This window comes from Setaria viridis, chromosome 7 (assembly GCF_005286985.2).
Source record: "Setaria viridis chromosome 7, Setaria_viridis_v4.0, whole genome shotgun sequence".
NCBI classification, from domain to species: Eukaryota; Viridiplantae; Streptophyta; class Magnoliopsida; order Poales; family Poaceae; genus Setaria; species Setaria viridis.
The window spans coordinates 26,548,815-26,569,656 of record NC_048269.2 but is presented as its reverse complement, the minus strand read 5'-3'; the positions used below and the strand labels follow the sequence as shown (position 1 = coordinate 26,569,656).

The following is a 20,842-nucleotide window of genomic DNA, read 5'->3' as shown; positions in this document are numbered from 1 at the left end:
TTGTGAAAAATATTAAATTTGGTTCACCATTATGTATCCTTGCATGTATGATCAAATGAATAGAATTCGATGTTCAATCACAAAAAAGAAATTAATAGCTCAGAAGCTAAAAAAAATTCATGGGCACTGGAGAGTATACACATAATGGATGTGCCTTTTCCTGGTAAATGAACTTCAAAGTATATTGGAAAAGATGGAGATCGATCAGTGGTGAGTGCTGACTCAGTACTTGACAATGCATATCCAGGCAGAAAAATATACTAACAAGAAAACAGCATGAATTTGAGCTAGCATGATTAATGGCAATATGGCATTGTAAGGGGAATATTGTTTTGCTACAAGAGAAAAGGGAATAAAACAACAGAAGGTTGGGAAAATGAAGCAAATTAAGCTTCACATCACCCCCATTAAGCTAGCGACAAACATCCTTATTGGTTCTATCACCAGAAGCTATACTTAATCCAACAAAGATTACCCAACTACAAGGAAGGGAAAACCAACAAGAACAAGAGACCAGCATGAACACTAACCCCCCACCACGAGCAAAGGGGTCATCACATGCGCCCAGCTCGCACTAGCTTACTCCATCAGTCAGAGAAGACGCATCTTTCTCTCTCACCCAAGGTCCCCTTCAGATATCCCATGCGCATGAACTCACCCATGCGATTCAGTTGCTAACTTGCCACTACGCTATATATCCTTACTCCTCTCTCCTTGCATCTGCTTGATCAAGTTTCCGGCTGCTTACTGTGCGAGCTTATGCATGCCTTGTGAAAGCTCGATGGGTCGGTCATGGCATCCTGCCGCCGTTGAAGGACGAGGCCGACTTCATCTCGGCCTCCAGTGAGCTCATGTCGCTGCTGCTCTGGTGGTCCCCCCTGGGCGTCGATATCCCGCGCACGATGCCGCCTCCGCCCACGCCGAGGAAGTCCCGCGTCATGTCGCCGCCGCCCTGGCCGAACTTCACCTCGTGATGCTCCATGTCGCACAGCTGCCTCGGATCAAACATCCCCGCGCCGCCGCCGCCGCCGCCGCCGCCGTTGCTGCCTCCGAAAATTCCCGCGGCGCCGACGCCGCCTCCAGCGAGCGAGTTCATCAGGTCGTTCAGGTTCGCCTCGCTCTGCTCCATGTGCGGCGTCGCCGGCCGGCCGTGAGGGGAAGACCCGACGAAGCCTCGGAACATGGACGCCGCGCCGTTGGCGCTCGAGGTGGCGCCCATCTGCGCCGCCTTCTGGAGCAGAGCGGTCGCCGACATCTGCGGCAGCATGGTGGACTGATCGCCGTAGAGCCCCGGCGTTGGAACATGGTCTCCACCGCCAACAAAGTTCCCGCCGAAAATCCCCGCTGCCGATGCCTCCGAACCACCGCCGCCGCCTGCCCCGCCGCTGAACTGGTCATTGTTCATGAGGCCCTGGCTTGCATGCTCGTGGCTAGACCCCGAGCTGTTGCCATTGTTAGCAAAGAAGCCCAGGTTGAAGAGGCCTGGCGCCGAACCGCCGGGGCCCCCGGCGCCATTGCCTTGGAGGTCGGGCAGCTGCATGAGTCCATGGAACGGCTTGGTCTGCATGAAGGAGTGGGGCCCGTTGCCCCCGTCGTCGCCGAAGTCCTGCCCCGCCGCCGCCGCAGCCGCGTTGAGGAAGAACGCCGCCGACGAGGGCGGAGCCTGCGGCGGCGGGCGGAAGGCGGACGCGCCGGAGGCGGGCGACAGGAGGTGGTCGAGGCGCGCGGCGATGCTGCTGCCGCCGCCGCCGGCCGTGGCGGCGAGGCGGAGGAGCTCCGGTGACGGGTGGTGGTGGTGGTGGTGGTGGTGGTGGCCGCCGTCCTGGAGCGTGGAGGTGAGGTTGGAGCCCACCTGCGAGAGGCTGAGCGCCATGTTGCCCGCGTTCGTGGCGCCGTAGAGGTGGCCGGTTAGGCTGCTGAGGCTCGTCGGCGGCAGCCGCGCGCTCTCCTGCGCGAGCGCGTCGCAGAACGCCCTGTGGGTGATGAAGCTGTCCCTCCTACACGAACGCATCCACGGATTAGATACATCATTCACGCATGCGCCATAGCTAGGTCAGAAGCAGGCTGCAGGCAGGCAGACGATCGCATGAACCCGAGGCACGCAGTGAAAATGCACAGTAAAGGTTGATGCGACAAGTAAGCATGCAGGTTTCGTAGGAAAACGGCAGGCGCAGGGCAGGGCGCCAGGGCGCAGGCGCATGCAAGCATGGCCCATGTCACGCTAGAGACGGCGCGGGCACCGAGGGGAACAGCGGCATCTCGGGTTAGGATACTGTTTCTGATGGACATGTGAACGCTGCAACTGGACGCATGCATGCTGATGCTGTGCCACTGAATGTTATGTTTGCAGCTGGGATTCATGAATCTGAACAGTGTCTCATTGTCTCTCTCTTCCTTTGTAGTTGTAGGCTCTGTATTTTCGGCTTTTCGGCTTTTGTGGATGTAAATAAGAGTTTGCAGTATTTATGTCATCTGGATGAGTTTGTTTTCTAATGATGCTGAAGACTACTATTACCTGAACCATGGTGTCATGGTTTGTCTGATAGCACTGGTCAAAGGTGTTTGGTAACCATGCAGAAATGAACCAGCAGCTAGCGTCACCACAAAGCCAGCTCAAGATCCCAGAAACCCTTGTCAATCAAAGTATGGAAAAAAAGGGAGATATGATGGATGGCTTTGCCATGCTTTATAAGTATGCCCCACGTATATAGGTTCCCACTAGTAGGAAGCTTCAAAAGAAAAAGGCAGCGAGACATAGGCATCAGAACTGTCATGCACACGAACACACACACCAAGGAGATCGGAAAACTTTGTGGAGCTGGCAAGCTCACTTCCCAAGGGACCAGGACAGAGTAAAAAAAAATGCCATGTCAATTAGAATTAACCTAGGAGTAGCTAGGCCTTAATCAAAATCACTCTCCTACAATAAAACAGAACGTGTGGAATCATAGGATTCCTAGCAGCAAACAGTGGAAGAAATACTCTTCAACAACTCAAGCGGCGGCCATTAATGCAACTCCTGTTGATGCTCACCTCCCATATATGCTTAGTTCCTATTGGGAGAATTTTTGCCATGCCCATGAAAGGGAGGAGTGAGAGTGACCACACCACTTTGGGACATGTTTAACTCCACCCATAAATGAACAGTGCCTCAAAGTTACACCTAGGTGATGCATGCATGACCGAGGGCATGCTGTGAGGGCATGGCAACGTATCCATGGAAAGGTGTGGACCTGGCCTGGCTCACTGGCACGGCCAACGAACGGCTCTGCCACATCTAGACAGCGGCCAACTCACGTGAGAACAAGCCAGGCTTACATGGCATCCAAGTGATTCAGTAGAGAGAGAGAGAGTGAGAGCCTGCTGCTCCTTACAATTTGACTGCTCCTGACAGGATGGACCAGTAAAAATGTGGGTCTACAGGGTCGGTAACAACATAGGCACATGCATATCTGTGTAAATGTGATGTGTAACACCGTGACGAATTAGTTCAGACTTCAGAAAGAAAGAAAAATAAAATACTGTGACGAGTGCTTGGCGAGACAGAAGGAGAGAGTTTGCCGGCTCCTGCTTCCCTAGGAGGGAAGAGTCAGGGAAAGGGAAACATCATCACCACGGCCAAAAAGCTCAAAAAGAAGCCATTTCACGTGCGAGCAGTCCTCTCCTCCCCCAGCACTCTCTCCCTCCCCCACCCACGGCGGGTGGATAGATCTCTTCGTCTTTCTAGCTCATCAGCAGCCATGTCAGCCGAGAACCAAAAACTACTATGCCTACAGGCAGGCGCCATGCCATGTCGCCGCGCGCGAGCCCAAACAAAACCCTAACCCTAAAGAAGGCCAAACCGTGGAACGTTCCTAATACTTTACTCGCTCGCCCGAATCCGAGCGGCATAAGCTAGCGGACAGCCACAACAGGCTCATGCAGCAGCTAGCTAGTGCAAAACCCCATGACGATGCCATGCCTACATACCTGTCTCTCTTGCCATATGATGCGGCGATCATGATCCATGAACAGGCTCTATATATCTATATATGTATATATACAAAGATACAAATGCAGCTAAACATAGCAGGCTATAGGAGTGTGCAGTGATCGATCGACATGAAGAATGGAGCGAGCGAGGTCACGTACCGGGAGAAGAGGGTGCCGCAGTCGCAGCGGTACTCGCGGGTGCCGCAGATCTTGGAGTGCGCCTTCCAGTCCGACTGCACGGCGTAGCGCTTGGAGCACTTGTCGCACTTCCACTTCTTCTCGCCGTGCTTGCGGCAGAAGTGCTTCTTGATGCCCGTCAGGTCGCCGAGGGCGCGGGACGGGTCGTGGTGGACGCACGTCGGCTCCGGGCACAGGTACACGCGGCGGCGCTGCGCCTGCAGCGGGTTCTTCTGCTTCAGCTTCCACGGCAGGTTGTGCCCGCGGCGGTGGAGCTGCAGGTTCTGCTCCCGCTGGAACCCCTTGTTGCACACCTCGCACACGAACCGGTTCGTCGCCAGCAGCGTCTTGGGAGACAGCGCGATCACCTCAGCGTCGGGGTCTAACAAAGGGAGAGGAGAAATCAAAACACAAGCCAAGTTAGTAGCTATGTATATGGACAGCATTGCATCAAGGTGTGCATAACACTTCGCAATGATTATCAAGAAGACATGTTTTGATGGATCGGACTGGTGCATGCATGATGATGGATCGGAGTAGACAAAGAGAAGGATAAATTCACTGCTTCAAACAATTTGAAGTGGATTAGCTAGAAGAAGATAGTAGAAAAGAGCACAGCACGGTGTTTATGTATTGATTGAGTCTTATTAATTATTTCGATGGAATTATTGTTCCATGCGGGAGTTACTAGTATTTTGCTTATAAGTTAGGCACACATGATTAAGAAATGATGGTGGGAGCTAGTACTGATGATATTGTAATTTGGGGGAAGATATTTGTTTTCTGTTTCCCCTTCCTCTCGGGCGTGATGAGCTGTGGCGGCACGGTAGAGACAAAACTGGGACATGGAGAGGGAATATCTGCAAGAGAGTTTTGGGAAGAACAAGTTTGCGGGAAGAGATATAGAGAACAAAGGAATCGACATGGATTGTGCCATGACTCCTATTTGCTTCTCATAATTGGGGGAAGAACTAACCGAGTAACAGCTCATGCATGCACATGGAATCTTGGGAGATAAACTGATTTTGTTTGTTTCTTGACAAACATATGGACATATATGTTCCTTTTTAAAATTTCTTTATAAGAAAACAGCTGGTAGAAGAGTTTGAATTTTTCAGCCGGTTAGTCTGATTAAAACGTGAGCTAATTTGAGAAGAACACAGAAAAGCAAAAGGAAAAAAAAAAGTCTAGGAGGAAGAGCACCATGAATGAAGTCTACTCCTACTTTCCATTCTCCACCTGAATTAATTCTCACTCTCAGGTGTGAGTACAGAGCTTTAAATGAAGTATTGATTGACAGGTGCAAACCGAAGCCCAAACTCTTCAAGCCTGCTCCTTGCTTTGCAGCGAAGGTAGGGAGGGGATCCGTGGAACCACTAGGTGGGCAGGAGAGAGAAACCAAGAGCTCGAGAAATTGTTATTATTTCATAAAATTCAGTTTCCAGCAAAACACAGGCTAGCTGTAGCTTGCACATATCTGTTGGAAAACCAGGCAACAATTCTCTGGACTATTACGCAGTAGTGCAGAGATCGAGTAGTAATTCCGAATCAAGAACTAACCAGAGAAAACACAAGCAAGAAATTAACCGCAGAGAAATGGATGGAAAGAGAAACCGAGTGCATGTGAGAGAGAGGAAGATGCTCCTACTGCCAGCATCCAAATCATAAAACTCCAATCGATCCAGACGAGATCTCGAAGCAGGCATGTGTGCAGTGTGCATGCACGACTGGAATCCAGAAAAAGGTAGTACTTGCGATTCACCTGGCAAAGTTCTCTTCTTCTTGGGCGGTGGCTGCGCCGCCGCCGCCGGCGCGCCTTGGCCGGTCGCCGGAGCGGGCGCGGCACCTGCCACGCCGGGCAGCGCCGCTGCCAACTGCTGCTGCTGCGGTGATATCAGCGGCTTAATCTGGTCTTGCTGGTCCCCGTCCCTAATCCCGAAGAACGCCGCCGCCGCCGCAGCCGATGAATTCGATGCCATCGCCTCCCGATTTATCCTCGCACCAACTCGAACACGCCAAAAGAGCTTCTCCTCCCCGGTCGCTTTGGCCCGTTGCTAGGATTGGCAGTGTTCCTCGTCCTTCCCCTTCGCTGCGAACAAGCAAGAGTTCCCAAAGTGAGATATCGCGATTAACGAGGGCAACAAAGCGAGTATCGCCAGGAAACAAGACACACACACAGCCACAGCACGCGAGCAGGCGACCATGGGAGAAAGATGAGGAGGATTTTGCTGTTCCTCCGGAGACAAATCGAGAAGGAGCCCGACAGAAACAAGGAGAAAGAGCGAAAGGAGAGGCCCCAGAATTCCTGAGCTAGTGATGGCTATACCTCCCTCATATGTATGCGCTTGGAATTGATCTGAAACAAGAAACGAATCGACAAGGCGCCGAGAAAAACTCCAAGGCATCGGCCGCTTAGGACTCTTCCGAGATTAACAAAAGAACAAAGTGGACAGGGAAATCCAAACAAACAGTTGCACTCAAAACAAGTAAAAAAGCAAAACAACAAAAGCTCGCAAACACCCACACCCACAAACTCGTATATGACACAAACATACAGAGAGACAGATACATATTTAACAAAAAAAATTGAGGGGATTTGTTTCTTCTCTATACCTCACTCTCCCTACTACTGCAGCTGCTCCTCTTGCTTGCTCTTGCTACAGAGGAGGAGATAGCAGTGGAGGAGAGAGGATGGAGGAGGCTAAGAAGGTTGTTGTCTCATTTCTTTCTTCATTTCCTTGTCATACTTTTCCTTCTCTCTCTTCTCTCCCCCTCTCCTGCTGCTTTCCTCTCCCACACTCTTATATGCCCCACTAGAAATCAATTTCTGGAATTTCCCCTGTGTCCTTTCCAAAGGCCTATGCACACCAGGGAAATATGCAGGAGAGGCGAGAGGGAGTATTTTTATATACAACTCGGAGCTAGAGAGAGGAGAACGACTGAGAGAGGGGTACAGCGGATGGGAGCGGGGGGGCAAGCTCACGCAGGCAAGCGGTGTCGTGAAGCGTCTGAGGATTGGGTCCACCCACTGCGTGGGGCTTACCTCTCAACATCACTCACACGCACATACGCGCAAACTTTTCCCTGGGGTTGTTTTGGCTTTTTAGATGTTTATGAGCTGCAAGCGTGCATTTACGTGCGTGTTTCATGTCCTTGCTAATGCACCAAAGGAGTACTCATTAACAGTACGCTGATTTCTGTTAGATCCATAAGCTTTTTGTTAGTATTTGTTTGCACGCATACGCTCTCGTGTTTATGACTCAAAATGATAACTACAAAACGTTATCGTATATTACGTTACATACGTGTGATTAATGATGAGAGTTGTCTTGGACACGGGAGCATATGTGCTAAGGAAGTGATCCCATATAACATGGATACCAACTTATGTCCTATTAATACACTCTAACAATTTGAGTTGTCTATTTCTCTAGGACACGTATAAAGTTTCTTTACTTATATGGCTAGGATTAGCATCTTCCTACTTTTGGTTTATATCCAACCAATTCATGCATAGTGTGCAACTTCTTACGTGTTCATGACAACTTAGTGAGCTGCACCATAAATTCATTAATTTTCTATTTTAGATTATATATTCTACTACAAAATAATCACATAGTTGCTATTCATTCAAGTAGCATATGTATATATAGGTAGATAAAGAAGCATATTTTGTTTGAAATCTTAATTCCTAGAAGCAGAAATTATCCAACTAATTATTTTTTTACGTTGCTATGTTGTTTTGGGTAGAAGGTATATACACTATCATGTTAACACTGTATGTACATACATAATGCCCTGATGATAGTATCAATAAAGATATGAAAACATCGTGTTTGATCTTCCAATACAACAAAGAATACAGTAGATAGAAGGCAATGTAGGATCAATGGTATCCATTATGTCTCTTAGATAAACATTTTGCATGAGCATGACCAGTACTAGCATCTATGTAATATTATTCCGGCCATATTAAATCAAGCAACTCTTCAAAAGATTAGTTGAATAACGTATATTGTTACCTTGATTGACATACATGAACAACTACACGTTCCAATGCAATACATGTATACTTCCAAGCATGTTTTACAAACTTTTCTGTTCTGTTCAGGGATCGTTAATATTGCTGATGATAGCAACCCGCAAACTAAACAACGAAACCAGTTTGGATTCTAACTTTTCAGCGCGGGTATTATATTACTTTTGTCCTCCAGCACAAATTTAGCTGCCCATCTCTCATGTGAATTATACTATTAGGCAGCACTGGATCTTTCAGAAAAAATATAGGGAAGCACACTGGAGAATTCAAACCGTAGAAAACCATGACGTGTGGTAAGAGCTGGAACAATCAATGCACAGGCTAGGCAGTTTCCACTAGTCAGTGAGAACTGGACATGGAGAAACTGGTCGAAAATGTCCAAAAAAGCCTGTGCGTAGCCGTCGAGGCCAAACGTTAACGAGGCCGAAGCATGCACCGTGACCCACTGGTGCCGGGCAAAGGTCCGAGACAGCGGACGTAAGCTCAGTGCTTGTCGTTGCTGCGCGTCTCTCGGGTCTAGCTGTGCCGTCATGGCCTTCTCCCGCTTTGAAAAAAACTTCGCCGGTAGCGACGACGTACGTCAAGATAAGCGTCTCGCACGTAGACATCTTAGGTTATCGACACATGGTCATATATACATGTGCGAAAAAAATAACAGAAAAAGAAAAGGGAGAAATAAAAATTAGCTTTGCTTTCCTGGCGCCAGGCATGGCAGTTTCGACGTGTCACTGAGGTGGCATGGTGCTGGTAGATAGCCTGGATGAGAGGGTCCGCACGTGTTGTGCACACGTGCCACATGTCAATTTGCATACATTATACTATCAGCACGATTTTCCTTTTCCTGAGAGAGTATGGCGCATAGCTGTGTGTTTAGGCTTTTCTTTTGATTACCCTGCACCTCAATTATCTTCTATAGTTACCTTTTGCAAATTTCAAGTACCGATTTATTTTTAACACAATAATTAACGACCTAGTCATTTAAGAAACATCCAACATTGAAGCAGAAAGCTCGTCTTAGCATACAAAACCCTTATCTAGAAACTACCCCTCCCCTATCCCCGCCGCCACCGTTAGGGCTTAGAGGTTTGGTCTTGAGACGCCACTCACCTTTCGAATATATACCCCGTTAGGAGTTTGGCCTAGCTAAGGCTAGTGTTATGTTAGGTGAACAGCAAACACACCAATAACTACAAGTGGTGAACATATTGATGGTCAGAGTGGTGGTAAAGATATAGCACAATGGTGGTCAGCGACGACTAAATGGATTAGGACTGTAAGGTCGGGAGGGGTCAGTGGCAAAAGACCAACATGGTAAGGTCGCCATACTTTTTTGTTTTTCCATGTTAGCTTAATCCTCAAGCTCTTTCTGTTAATTTTTTCATGTTAGCTTAATTCTCAAGCTCTTTCTGTTAATTTCTGCTATATATAAACACTGACAGGAATGCATATTAAGCACCAAGCTTGTACCAAGAAGATGGGTGAAGTGCTATGCAAATTCAGACATTCCGCACTGCAAATAGAAGTTTGACTTGCTTCAAGATCGATCAACTTCGCCACACCTCAGTTTTCATCCATCCTCCGCCACTGGGAGGGGCGTTATGGATGCCGCCAACCCCTGATGGTGTAGGCAATAACTAGCAAAAACTGAAAGCTAGATGGATCACGTGATGCGTCAAACCCGCAACAGGTTACGCATTAACTTTTTCGGACAATAAAGGTAAATTTATCAAATAGGCATTTATGTCTAGGTTTGCATTTTTCTTGACAATGAACTGACTTATTTGCCACTTTAAGTGACATTAGTCAGTATGTACTTATGAAACATGCCTTTCTCTACGGCACACCACTCGCATTTCAAAAGTATTATTTTGGCTGTGAGGAGAGAGTAAGAGAGTGGGGGTAGGGAGAAAAAGAATGATTCTTTCCCTTGCTTGCGCTGGCATGGTTTAGTCAAACTAGATCGGGCCTGACTCGACACTCTCCGTATCTCGAGTCATGTTTCCTTTAATCCACTCAACCTCAACTAGCGTGGGAGAGTAACGAAATCATTATTTTTGTTAAAAAAGGCTTAAATTTCTAGATCCAACCGTTTCTTTATTTTCAGCTAAGTGATTCACATTTCAGATTGTTTTTCCGAATCATACAGTACAGACGCTCACAAACACGCACGCACACTCGTCCCTACGAATACACGTAACCTTTCGAAAAACTGAGCTGGTAAATCCTCGAGATTGACGAAATCACCACTGACGCCTTGTTGTCGACGAGCATGTCGCCTACTACTGAAAAATAACGCGTGGATAAATTCTAAAATAAATTCAGAAAAATATGTGCACCACCCATGCTGGGTGGAGAACTCAAAACCGATGGATAGGTTCCACCACGCACAAAATGGCGTATGCCGGACATGGAGAGAAGCATCGATCTCCCATGCGAGACTAATTAAAATCGAAGTCTAAGAGATACTGTACGTGGCATGCATGATTGATATTAGTTTAGAGAAATACTGCCGTGTATGCACCTGCTTATGTGTGTCCGTGAATTAGCAACGGCGAAACAATGAGTCCATTTAGATGTAAAGAATAATCCCCAATTATTTCACTATTATCATTTTTTCCAGTTACCCCATCCCTCTTGCACGCTTGCTAGGCTGTAATAAAAATTGCTAGGTTTGCCAAACAACGCGTCAAATCACACGGAATGAATTTGTTAAGCCGCCCTATAAACCACACCGATGATATGTCACCGGATCAATCATCGATCCGGAGCCAAGTAGGATGCGCTAACCTAGTCAAACAAGTCAAACTGTGGCCGTCACGTAACCCTATTTAATCCGCGCCCTGGCTGTCCTGATGAACAATTTAACACTATAAAACCACACCTCTGCTGGCTGGTGGCTGCCGCATCATCTTCTCCAGGGCACCAAATCTAGAGACCCTCAAGTTTATGCCCTCTACCCCATCAGGCAACGAGCTAGGAGGGAAATTATCTGCGCGGATTAGGTGAGGGAATTCCGTGCGAGGTGGCCACTGGCATCATGCGGTTGTTCGCCGACAGGAGTCTCATAACTCGCGGCCCGCTGCTCGCTTAAACCTAAAAAAACACACACCCACTGATGCTCGGGGAATCAGGGCTTCGTCAGGGGTCGTGCGCTGTGCTCCGGCCCCTGCGTCCTGGCCGCGCGCGCACCAAATCACGCACATCAAATCACACGCATCTCCCGATCAGTCCTTCCAGCATTAGTTTAAGCCAGCGACATTGGCCTGTTCCACGGACATAAATTCCAACATGATACGATGGTTTTGTTTCGATTTGAGAAGGAGGACATAAATTCCAACATGATACGATGGTTTTGTTTCGATTTGAGAGAGAGAGAGAGAGAGAGAGAGAGAGAGAGAGAGAGAGAGAGAGAGAGAGAGAGAGAGAGAGAGAGAGAGAGAGATGTTAACCTGGCTTTGGTTTTTGCCTGCATATGCATGTATGATGCGCATACTACAGTAACTGTGATGCTAGCCGGCCGAGTGTACATGTGTCACGTGCTCGCCGTTTTGTTTTGTAGGATAGCAAGGCAGTGGTTGCGGGGGAATATGGGTTCACTGTGGCGTGCTGTGACCCTGGGGGCCCACCGGCGGCCCCTGAGATTCTCCCCGTTTGGTTGCTTTCCTTCTTGCCGTGGAGACAGTCCAGACGAGACTAGATAGCCCTAGCTAGGTAGCCTTGAGAGATATAGGACACTGTAGTTCTGCTGTATTTCTACCAGTTTTCCAGCAGTAAAATCTGAAATACCAGCGTTCGGAGCAGATGGTAACCGTAACTGGGGGAAAATGTGAGTGGCGCTATTATTCTGAAGGTATATCAGCCGCGGTAAAAGATTCTGTGTTTCATTTATATAGTCTTGGCTGTATATGTCAAGTCATGCAGTAAGTTTTATTTAGCTGCTTTCACCAAATCTTAAAAAAAGGAAGAAGCATTAAGAAACGAGAAAATGCACAAGTTGCCTTTCTCTATAGCTTGTAAACTAGTCCGGCCGGCCGGCCGGCTGCATAAGAAATACGCTGGTTGATTAGAATTGAGAGAGAGAGGGAGGGAGGGAGGGGGAGAGAGAGACCCCTATTGTAGTTGGACTTGTGACCTTGATCAGTACTGTACACGCCATGGTCCCGTCTCTATCTCTCTCTCTCCTTTCTCTGTCTGTGTGTGAGATGTCAGCCTCATGGCCAGCAGCTTATCCCGGAGTTATTCTCGGGCATTCTCCTTAGGGTTCATATCCATGCGCAAGGACGGGAAACGGAAGGAACGAACAACCAGGGAATAGGAACCTTTGTTTCCTCTTTTAGAGAGAGCTTGTAGACGAAGGCATGCACGCAGAGCTGCATATCTAGATGCGTCGCCAAGCTTGCAAAGCTTCTCCGATCCATGGACGCACGTCACCCTGCTCAGCTCATGACGGCCAGACGCGACAATGATACCAGAATATTAAATTGGTCAGGCCAGTATGATTCCTTATTCTGTTCCTTTCTTGAAGCATTGCTGTATGGCAGTGGGAAAGTACGTAGCTTTGATAGTACTGCGTACTAATGCGAAGTGAGGTTTGGAAGCGTTTCTTTCAGCACGTCTCGTTATGGAGGCTGGATCAGACAGTGGCATTGTTAAGGTAAAGGTACAGCGTTTCAGCTGGACTTATAAGCTGGTTGAAAAGTTGAAACGGCTGATTTGTTGTAAGAGAAAAACAATGTTCGGTGGCTGATAAGCCAGCTGATAAGTTGAAGCGAACAGAGCTACAGTAGGTCTGGGAAAAAATACAAAGCTTCTGATTCCCTTCTTCTCCATGGATTTTAGAGGGCTTCCAGGCTTGGTTTAGGATTTGTTTGGTCCATGCCTAAGCTTTGCCACGTCTAAGTTGGGGAACATACGGGACGACAGACATACCTCAACTCTATGAGATATGCCAAGTTGCAGTTCTGGCACGGGCCGTTAAGATCCGATAAGGATTCTAGAATACAAGGTAAAAATTAAAATCCAAACCAAACAAGTCGGATTCTGATATAGAATTCTAGAGGATTTTTGGATGACAAATTAGATTTGCCCCATCCAACTCTCAAAAAGGTGAGCGAGCCAAGGGTATTGTAGATATTTTTCTTTTACAAAACCCACCCATTATACTGATTATAATCCCGGGATCCAAACAAGATAGATTATTATCATCCAGAATTCAGATTTTTTATAATCACTATCTCATTTCTAGATCCTCATAATCCTTATTTGAACCAAAAGGGCCCTAAAAATATCATGGCATGCCTTGTGGCAACGTTATATTTGGCTCAAACCATATAGGCACTTCGTCAAGGTCAATTTAATTTTGCCACATGTGTGCGAATGGATGCGATGGTGTAATCTACCAGGTTTCAACAGGTAAGGGTGTAAGTTGGCTAGTATTGAAATTGAAGGTTGAAAATCAGACTCCCATACAGTTGGTGTAAAATAGACTTTACCCTAATCCAAATTGCTAGTAGCATAGCCTCCTAGGCCAGTTTTGAAGCGTCTCTATCAGCCAAGGTGAATAATAATCCAAACACGCAGGTAGAAAACTGCCTTACCGGCCAGGTTGTCAGAGCTTGTTTTTCCGCAGACGGCTTCAGAGTGAAAGCACCTACGGTAAAAAGGGACGTGACCTCGCGTTTATGTGTGGACACGTACGCGTCATACGCCTTGTCGTCATCAGACGTGACAGATGTTTGGACCGTCGTCAGGTCTCCGTGTCGACCCATACACAATAATCCAGGCCCGTCGCGTGCGTTTTATCTTCTGGTAAACGAACTGTGAGTTATTTGTTCGGATTACACCATCATCGACTGCTGTAGATGCATATATACAAATCGTTCGATGGAATCGTCAGTTAATGTCACGTCAAGACGGACTTGTCGTGGAGGCAACAACGTAACGGGTTTCGGCCGGAGAGCTGAGACCAGGCCTGCCGGGAAGACCCGGCCGTGTCTGAAGAGTCCACGAGACAGATCAATACACACATCTACCATGTGTGCATACACGCACGGAGCTTTCATTCTTCGTCGCTGTAGAATCCGTTAAATTTTTGCCCCACCGTCGCCTACGAAAACGACCCGGATCGATTTCTTCGTAGAGACGAGCCCAGCCGGCCGGCGTCGTCGCCGTGGGCTCGACGTCCCATCATTGGAATGGTCCACGGCGGCACGAGATCGATGGATGATGGTTAGACCGATTGGCTTCTTGCTTAATCATTATTCGATCCCGGCGGAATGAAGTGGTTGGCGTCGGGTTTCTTTTCGGTTAAGAAAGACGTAAGTAAGCTAGCTGCTACAGACGGAAGAAAAATCGGCGAACTGTAAGCGTGCGACACGATCCATCGGTGACAGTAACGTGCACAAAAAGGAGGCTATTTAGGGTGGTGAATATGTGTATATGGTCGCTCTCGAAAGGAACCTGAGCCGATGGAGATGTGCGCGTGGCATGGGCATGGCAACGTAGGTCCAAATAGTTGAAAGGAAATGCACGTTCAGTTCGTTCTTTTTTTTTCCACTTTTCAAATCATATGATAAGTGTGGGCAACATGCAGTAGCATTAATCGCTTCATTTTAGGTGCTCCAAAACCGTTCCAAATTACTATTCGTTTCGACTTTTCTAGATATATAACTTTTGCTAGGAACATGTAAAAGTTACGTATATAGAAAAATCGAAACGAATAGTAATTTGGAATCGGAGGGAGCAGCATGATAGCTATAGACCATGCAAAATACTAATATACAGAATCTGGTTTCGAAAAAAGGGAGATGCTGAGACATACAGTGCTGCTGCGCTGCAAATCTGAGGCCAACATGCACAGTGTTACTACAGTCGTCACATGCGTGAAGTGAGGGTACAATCTCATCGACCAGGGACCCGACCGGATCCCTTGTCCACAGTACATTTAACACGAGCAGGACAAGTCGACGACCCGTCGTCGTCCATCGATCCCAATCCGATCCAGCAGCCGGGCATGCTGGCACGGCGAGTCACATGTGTGCACGGCTGCACGCTACTATACAACTAGCAGCTAGAGTACTCGATCGGCCGGGCGGCCCGACCGGCCGGCCAATCAGCCTGTGTGTGTGTTAGCCCTCCAACGCGCCCTCATGCGTCGTCGTGGTAGCTCGCATGGATCATGCATCATCCGCCGCGCCGGGCAGGCAAGCCCCGCACACTGCTGGTGAAACTCACTTTATTACCGGTTATGCAACCGGTATTGCTATTTCGATACTAAGGGGATCTTTAGTACTGGGTTAAGCACCTGCTTCTCCAAGAATCACAATCACAAATTCCTTGCGCGCACACGGATTTCACAAGAATCACAAAAAAAAATCACAATCACATGAATCACAGTAAGAATCACAATCACAGATTTCACAACAATCACAACACGAATCACAACAATACATTTCATAAGAATCACTATCACACATTTCACAAGAATCACAGAAAGAATTAAAATCACAGAGTTCACACGAGATCTTCGCCTGCGCAGTCGAGCATCCCACTGCGCCTACTCACCCACTTGCTAGCAAGGGCCGCCGGACCTCCTAACCTGCTCGCCACAGCAGTGGCCGACGCACCGGTAGCAGCTAGAGGACAGGCCGCGCCGGAAGCGGCCGGGCCCGTGCGCTTGCGGTGGCCCGTGGCCCGCACGTGCGGCGGCGGCCAGCGGCCCCGGGGCCGGCCAGGGAGGCCTCCCGTGCCCGCGGTGGCTCGCGGCCCGCGTGCCAGCGGCGGCTGGGGAGGCCCGTGCGCCTACGACAGTGAGAGATAAGAGTGAGAAGAGAGGAGGCTGTGTGGAGGGAGGAATGGCCGGTGGGGAGAGGAGGGTGGGGAGATAAGGCCGGTGATGTGGGTGGGGAGATAAAGGATAAGACCGAGTGGATGGGGAGATAAGGGAAGAGAGAGGAGTCGAAGAGAGATTTTAGTACCGGGTGAAGGGTTCACCCGGCACTAAAGACTCTCAAGCACATTAGTACGAGGTGAAACCTCTACCTGGTACTAAAAGGGTCACGGGACTCCTTATCGACTAGTCGTTAGACCAACCGGTACTAAAACTGAGGATGAATGCTCAATTTTCTAGTAGTGGCAGTGACGCATAGGCCCGGCCGGCAGGCATGCACGCAGACACACAGCAGCGTCGCGTCGCGTTGCGCGGCGCGCGGCGCGCGCCCACGGCCCACGCGCACGGCTTGCTGGCCGTGGCCGTGGCCGCGGCCGCCCGCCCGGGGATGAGAGGGGACCCCGGCGACCGGGGGCTGCGGCGCTAGCGGCTGGCCGTCGTGATTGTTCCCTTCCGCCCCCCGCGACTCGCTCACAGGCGCCTGGCCGGGCCGGGGACACGGCACGGCCCCCCGTCCCGCGTGTTCGCCAACACCGGCTCGATTGATCGCCCCCGCCGTAGAACGTACGAGCCCCGGCGCGCGCGCGCGAGCGGACGCGCTGGGCGGCTCGGTTTTTTGGTGCGAAATAACGTGCGCGCTTGGCGTCTTGCCGGGGCCCCGAACGGTCGGCGCGGGGTTGGGGAGCCGCACCTGATGGGATAGATGAACAGTGCGCAGGGGAGGGTACGCGCGTACTGCTACCCTAGACTAGGCGCTTGTGAGCGGCCGGTCGGTCGGCCAGCGGCGGCACAGCACAGCACACACTGCACAGCACCGGCCTGTGTGGGCTGGGGCGCCGTGGATGTTAGGCCGTTGGTCGATCTACGCCTGCAAGCACTTGCTGCTGGGCCGCCGTGCCGTCGGACACTGGCGAAACACGCATAGCTTCAGATTTGCATCAGCTGTTGGCCGGTCGTTGGATCCAAAACCTACGCGCTTCTACTAGCCATCGAGTTACCAAACCTACTAACCTGGACCAGCAGCATGTATCCACTGCTAATGCTAGATCAAACATTTGGGTTGAGTCCGAGCAGGCAAATCTTTTCCCAGTGCTCGATCACGTGACAGCGCCCAATCCATCTACGATCTATATCTCTCTCCGCAGATCCTGATGATTACACTCATGGCAGCGTGCATGCAATGCAAGACACGGCACACCAACCCTCCCCCCCCCCCCCCCCCCCCCCCCCCAAAACCTGGACCTCTCACCTCTGTGATGTGATAACACGTGACCCCTAGAGCAACAAGAGATCAACGACCGGCATGATGTATACAGTGGTAAGCCAAAAGCAAGCACGAGCCGGCGGCGGCATTTCCCGGAGGCCAGGATGATGGATGATCATCCGTCGAGGGGAGCAGCGGACTGGACATGATGTACGCGCATGCACACAGGACAGGACCCATGCACGCATCGTGCACGGACGGCCATGCCCGAGGACGACGACGACCTCCTCGCTCGCCGCAGTGTTCCCCCTCCTGTCTCCTGGTTAACGGAAGCGGCTGTTCCATCCATCACTTCGCCCTGTTGCCCTGTGATTTCGTGAGCAGCGTGCACTGGCGTCTCGTCAGCTCCATATAATTTTGCCTCTTCGGCACAGCTCTCACGTATGGGATGCCGCCCATGATAGCGCCGCGTGCAGAGGCAGTCCGATTGTTCAGAGTAACCGTGCTGCCGTGCCTCTGAGCCTGGGGTGTTTTGACTTGCTGAAAGGCTGGCAGTTAAAGACGACACGCCTGACACGAGGCAAAGCTGGCAGAATGTAAGGAAAATCATAGTAGTCTAGGATGGTAAAAGGGCTCGAAAAACTTGCCTCGTCTCGGCTCGGAGTCCTCTCGTTTTCCATCCCGTGACCGAGCGAGTGGTCCTCCCCGTCAGCCCCTCCGTCCCTTTCTCTCTCCGAATCCATGTCTGTTTCCCGGAGTGCCATTCATGGCGCGGACATCGATGGAAGGGCTGCGCTGGCTACCTGCAAGCCTGCAACCGGCTGCGGTGCCATGACTTGTGTCGGTGTGGGCGAGGGGCGCGGAAGGCGGAGGAAGGATCAAGCGGAAAGGATGGGGATGATGGCCGGAGACATCCATCCAAAGGCTGCCGGCCGGCGCTGCTTCTGCTTCTGCTTCTGCGGCCGGTGCGGCGTGCCTTTGCAGGCCTGCATGCATGTTGCATCGGCTTTGTGCCGTCATGTGCCCGGCCCCGGCGCTCATTCCGAGACCAGGGCGCAGCTCAAAAGCATAAGCCTGGCGTTTTATTGCTGCAGCGCGCCGGCGCCAGGCCGGGCAGGCCGCCGCAAGCTGCATGGAGCTCCGTCGAGGCCTTACTTGCTTGTCCTTACCCGCTTGGCGCCACTCCCTTGCACGTATGCACTCCGATCCACTCCACGTAGGCATGTGTAGAGTGAAACACTTTTTTTAAAAAGTTATGTGTAAATTATAATACCCGTCGATCGGACTAGCCAAATGGGACATGTACACGCGTGTGCAGATACCTACTGTGTGTACTGCAGCACTAGCTGCATGCAGAGAGCCAGAGATGCTGTTTCGATTTGTGCGTGAAGTGTGATGCCTCATGACTTGCAGATACTCCTACATCGATATCCTGCCTAAAGATCCAGCGGAAAAATCTCGCGGTGGAAAAGAGGATCTAGTAACAGAGATGAATGCGGACAGCATTGTAATTTGCATTTGCAACTTTTTTTTTGATGAAACGCATTTGCAACTTTTGAGCTTTAATTTGTGTCATGTATGCCAGAACAAAGGCTATACACATTCTTTATGATCATATGCACCACGCAAATAGGAATCAAAAGCTTGTCAGTGTCAAGATTTTTCCCATCTAATCTCTAGTATGTGTTCGTATATAAAAATGAGTAAGTGCGTGTGTGGCGGTATGTGTTTGCATGAGTGTTTTTACTGTTTTCCCTGAAAGAAATTGGAATATCTCTTTTCTAGGCAGCTGAACAACCGAAGTTTTGTACAAAAATGATATTAGAGTTTTCAAGGGAAAAACTTCTAACAATAATGTTGTTCGAAGTTTTACAAATATACAAGTAAATTTCAATTTTGTTTCCCAAATTTGCACCAATGTCCACAAGTACATGAATTCTCATTGGCACATGTGTATCCACAAAAAATCCAAGCTTGAGCTTAGTTGGGCTGCTTCTGCCCTCATCTGTCCCAATCAAACACGTACGTTTTCAACTTCCCTCGCCTCCAGGGTAGACGCAGAAGACCGTGAAAGTAGCCACAAAAAGGTCACATTTTTGCTACCTAGGGGCCTGTACATGTAGGAAATAAAAGCATTCAAGATGTGATCGATGGGGAAAGAAGAAATTCTCCCCTAGCTAGCTCTAGCTTATCCCCCTCTCGTACACATATGAAAGCTACGGGAATGTCCAGCTGGCTTGAGGGTTCTATCGCAATTGAGACAGGTAGCCGAAGAAGACTGTTATTTTAGAAGTTGTGCTGTCATACTAGGCAACGCTGTATATTATTTTTTGTCCGTAATTATAAACTATGGGAAATCTAAATCATGCTCGAGTATTTTCTGCATTCCCCACACTCAAATGTTTATGGTAGCGATTGAGTGCCGGGACCTCCTCCTTCGACGCTGTCGAGCCTCTCTGGCGAGTCTCTGGCGTGGTTAGGGCTCTGGGTTAGGGTTTCAGGGTGGCTTGGTCGGATTTCAAGGAGCCACCGGCCTTGGAGGGAGGGCCAGTGGCGGCAGGACGGCAAGAAGGCGGCGGGCGTTGGGGCAGCAAGGCACGGTCGATGGTGCCGCCATCCGGACGTGGAGGATGGCGGTTGGGCCAGGTCAGGGCGCGCGGGGAAAACGGTTGCCATGGAGACAGTGGTGGGAGGTGGTGACGGATGGGCAAGGAGGGGGTGTCGGGGGCGTGGAGCTCCGGCGAGTCCCTACTGCGCCCGCTGCTAGGGTGGCGGCCCGTCTAGGCGGCAGCAGGGGCAAGTAGAAGAAGGAGAGAGTTGTGGGCTAGAGGAAGATGATGGATTTCTATCTGACGGTGGGAAAAAGAATGGAGTGTGAGGATGTAAAAAGATACTGGGGTGCGCTCAGCTGCTGCTTTCAATAAATACTGTGTACGATTTGCATACCAAGGGGTTTCTTCTGCTACAAAATTGAAACTTGCGCTTGATCTATCAAAACTGGCGTGCAAGCATGATCAAGATAATGAAACTAATAAGAGAACACATTAGCGTCAGCGAACTAAGAGAACCCATCTTTCAGCATGCCAAGTAGCACTCATGTGCCAGCATCTATGAAAACGCTGCTACGATGGATGTAATGTATAGTAGTTTTCAGCTAATCATACATGACAGAGTACATGCGATGTTAACACCGGCCGTTACAAAGAAAACCGGTGACTACACACCCTTTGTCATCTCTCCCCTGGATCATCTCCCCCACATGCCACAGCGGCCATGCACCCCCAGTAGATTCCCTCCCAGCAGCGCTGCACTGCGGTGACGCGACGTGGGCCCCGTACGCCAAACTGTTAGCTTACGGGATGGCAGTGTCCGGCCGGCGGTCCGATCCGGCCCCACAGGCCACAGGCCAGGCCGGACTCTCTCAGGGATGGCCGAGCATGCATGTCTGCATCGTGCTGCATGTGGCGCAAACTGTGAAAGCCCCCCAATCCGCACGAGACGAGTCGTCCTCCTCCTCCTCCACGCGCGCACAGGCGACGAGAGCTTGGCAATGCAATGGATA

At 49.9% G+C, this 20,842-nt stretch overlaps 1 protein-coding gene and 1 long non-coding RNA gene across 2 annotated transcripts; both read right to left on the bottom strand.

Annotated features, from left to right (window-relative positions):
• Window positions 1–281: 281 nt before the first annotated feature.
• On the bottom strand, window positions 282–7,064 carry LOC117863806 (protein indeterminate-domain 5, chloroplastic). The gene is made up of 4 exons (XM_034747660.2): window positions 6,763–7,064; window positions 5,912–6,238; window positions 4,132–4,531; window positions 282–1,997 (listed from the first exon to the last, which is right to left on the bottom strand). The coding sequence occupies exons 2-4, from the start codon at window positions 6,126–6,128 to the stop codon at window positions 791–793; spliced, it is 1,824 nt and encodes a 607-aa protein (XP_034603551.1). The 5' UTR covers window positions 6,129–6,238; window positions 6,763–7,064; the 3' UTR covers window positions 282–790.
• Window positions 7,065–17,362: 10,298 nt separating this feature from the next.
• Window positions 17,363–18,658, bottom strand: LOC140223316 (uncharacterized). The gene is made up of 2 exons (XR_011898719.1): window positions 17,928–18,658; window positions 17,363–17,850 (listed from the first exon to the last, which is right to left on the bottom strand). It is a non-coding gene; the product is annotated as an uncharacterized lncRNA (long non-coding RNA).
• Between the last annotated feature and the right edge of the window lie 2,184 nt (window positions 18,659–20,842).

What these genes read in the sequence shown, in the direction of transcription:
- LOC117863806 (XM_034747660.2), bottom strand. Translation starts at nt 6,128, where the DNA reads ATGGCATCGAATTCATCGGCTGCGGCGGCGGCGGCGTTCTTCGGGATT. An exon ending in GAAGAAGAGAACTTTGCCAG is followed by an intron (nt 4,532 to 5,911) that starts GTGAATCGCAAG and finishes TCCCTTTGTTAG; the next exon opens with ACCCCGACGCTGAGGTGATC. An exon ending in TGCGGCACCCTCTTCTCCCG is followed by an intron (nt 1,998 to 4,131) that starts GTACGTGACCTC and finishes GCGTTCGTGTAG; the next exon opens with GAGGGACAGCTTCATCACCC.